The sequence below is a fragment of the Bison bison genome, unplaced genomic scaffold, assembly GCF_000754665.1.
Source record: "Bison bison bison isolate TAMUID 2011002044 unplaced genomic scaffold, Bison_UMD1.0 scf7180017864266, whole genome shotgun sequence".
Taxonomy (NCBI): Eukaryota; Metazoa; Chordata; class Mammalia; order Artiodactyla; family Bovidae; genus Bison; species Bison bison.
In genome coordinates, this window is record NW_011494838.1 from 806,379 (window position 1) to 808,758 (window position 2,380).

General features: G+C 47.0%; 1 protein-coding gene across 1 annotated transcript in view; it reads left to right on the top strand.

Moving 5' to 3' along the window:
* SNTG2 (syntrophin, gamma 2) overlaps positions 1–2,380 on the top strand; it is a 74,437-nt gene that overhangs the window by 18,697 nt on the left and 53,360 nt on the right. Inside the window, exons 4-5 of the mRNA XM_010848438.1 lie at positions 139–182; positions 295–336. Coding sequence (XP_010846740.1) covers positions 139–182; positions 295–336 — 86 coding nt within the window. The remainder of the gene's footprint in view (positions 1–138; positions 183–294; positions 337–2,380) is intronic.

Genomic DNA, 2,380 nt, shown 5'->3' on the forward strand with positions numbered 1-2,380 from the left:
GTGCACAGACACGTGTGCACACACTCACACACCTGCACACACTGTACCGGTGACTGCACACTCTGCTTCAGCCACCACCAAGGAGTGTGATGTCTCTGAGTCTCTGTTAACACTGTTGCCCCTTTTACGACCCTGCAGCAGACCAGACAGGGATGTTGTTCGTAGGGGACGCCCTGCTCCAGGTCAGTATCTTGAACTTCAGTCCTTAGCTCTGTTGCATGTTAGTTCCTGTTAGTTCTGAACTGAGACTTATCAATTATTATCCTCAAAATTCTTAATTTGTCATCTTTTCAGGTTAATGGCATCAGTGTAGAAAGTGCAACCCACAAAGAAGTGGTAAGTGTGTGGTTTTTTTATGGATGTTGTTCTTTTTATTAGATATTCTCTTATTCTAATTATTTTGTTTCTATGCATGCATTTCACGCATGTGTTCATAGGGGCCTCTCGGGTGCTGTAAAAGGTAGATTTGGTGGCTCCTATTTTGAAGATGGGGGCTGAAATTCAGGGAGTGAGGAGCCCTCCCGGGTGGCCCGTGTCGAGCCTGTGAGGGTCCCTCTGGCTTTGCGTGCTCATCCACCTTGGAGGCCATCTCAGGACGCTCACCTGTGGTGCCCATCTGGGATGCTGGCCCGTGGACACGGGGGTCACAGGCTTTGCCCCAGTGCCTTTCCAGATGTGAACCTTGGCCAAGATCGGGTCAGGGTCCACAACGCAGCATATTAGTGGTTCGTTACTAAGAAGGATTCCTTTAACTCTCCAGGCATGGAGGTAAGATATACAGGCTGGATGGGACACGTGGTTTAAGGTTTAGGTTCAAATGGATGACGTGTAATTTATTTCCTAAACCTAACATTTATCAGTTCTGCAAAATTGATATCAGTTCTGCAAAATATTTATCAATTTCTGCAAAAGCTTGCTTTCTTAAGGTGAGAACACACACAGTAATTCAAAAAGAGACAATGCACAGCCAGGTAACTTTATCCAAGCCCCCAGGAGGGGGAAAGCATTCATCCAGCAGAAAAGCTTCTGAGTAAAAGACGTGTAAACTTAATATACAGAGCTATCCCAATATTTGACTAATATAAATATACCTTTTGGACCAAATTATCAAATTATAAGTCCACAGTCTTATGTGATACAGAAGCCATGCTTGAATCAGTGTGGCTAATGACATACACGATCTCAGCTTTTCGGGTTCATGAAGTTCATAAAAATATTAAATTTGTAGAAGACCTCATAAATCACACAGTTTCACACCCTCATTTTTCAGAGTAAATTCTAGATTCAATTAATACTAAAAGGGAAAAAGGCAGTTCTGCTCAACCAAAAAGCTCCACAGAATGAACTCCTGCCTGCTCGTTGCCTCCTGCCTTGGCAAGCCTCACTGTTCAGGGTGACAGAAACTGTCCATGTCCCGCTGCTTATGGCACCATGTCCCCATCCACACTGACACACGAAATTGGAGCGGCCCTGGCAGGGAGGGAACTTTACTTAATTTTACTGAGCAAATTCTGAGACCTCTCACCATTCAGAGAGGAACGGAAATCAACATTTGGAAAATTGCTTGGTCTGACTTGCATGCAGAGGTTAGTGATGGCAGGGAGGCGGGGACGCTGGGGTGACGGGTGCCCCTGCGGGTGCCCCAGCCCCACTTGTCTGCCTTGGGGCCCCCAGCCCAGACCCAAGCCTGACGTCCACAGAGGCCAGAGTAGGGTCCATGCTTGATCTTGAAGGATCTCAGAAGGAGAGATGGTGCAGAACTGCGTTTCTATGCAACATGGTCAGAATTTTTTTCAAAATATCAAATGTTAAATTAACTTCTAGTCCAGTATGGCAGTCCAGGGTCTTAGATGCTATGAGAGCCATTGATTAACAAAATGCCATAATCACCAAAAAGGCACTGACTCACTTCGTGAGGCCTCCTTTTCAAGTTGAAATGGGTTCTTTTTTATACGTGTTTTAGTCACGCACAGCTGCTCTGCTATCGCTAAGGTCTCAGGCCAGATCCTGAGTTCTGCTGGTTTTGAACTCAAGAACCCTTAGAAATAAAGCCTTCCCTTGTGTTTAGAAAATGGTAGAAACAGAATCTTCCAATTCCAAGCTGCAGCCCAGCCCTCACCCCTGAACCCTCTGAACCCCTGCACCCCGATCCCAGCATCTCGCACGTGTGGTCGCGCTGGTCACTCAGCAGATCAAAGTGTGTTTGGTAGAAGGTGTCCTGCGGGAGCTGAGGCTGGTTGCTTGCTTCTCCAGGTGTGCGTGCATGTGCATGCACACACAGATGTGCAGATCCGCATGACAGAAGCAGTGGGTGAACTTGACCCTGGAGAGAGTCACAGATCTCAGGCCCTTGCTGTCCAGGTGACGCCCGGGTGTTCAG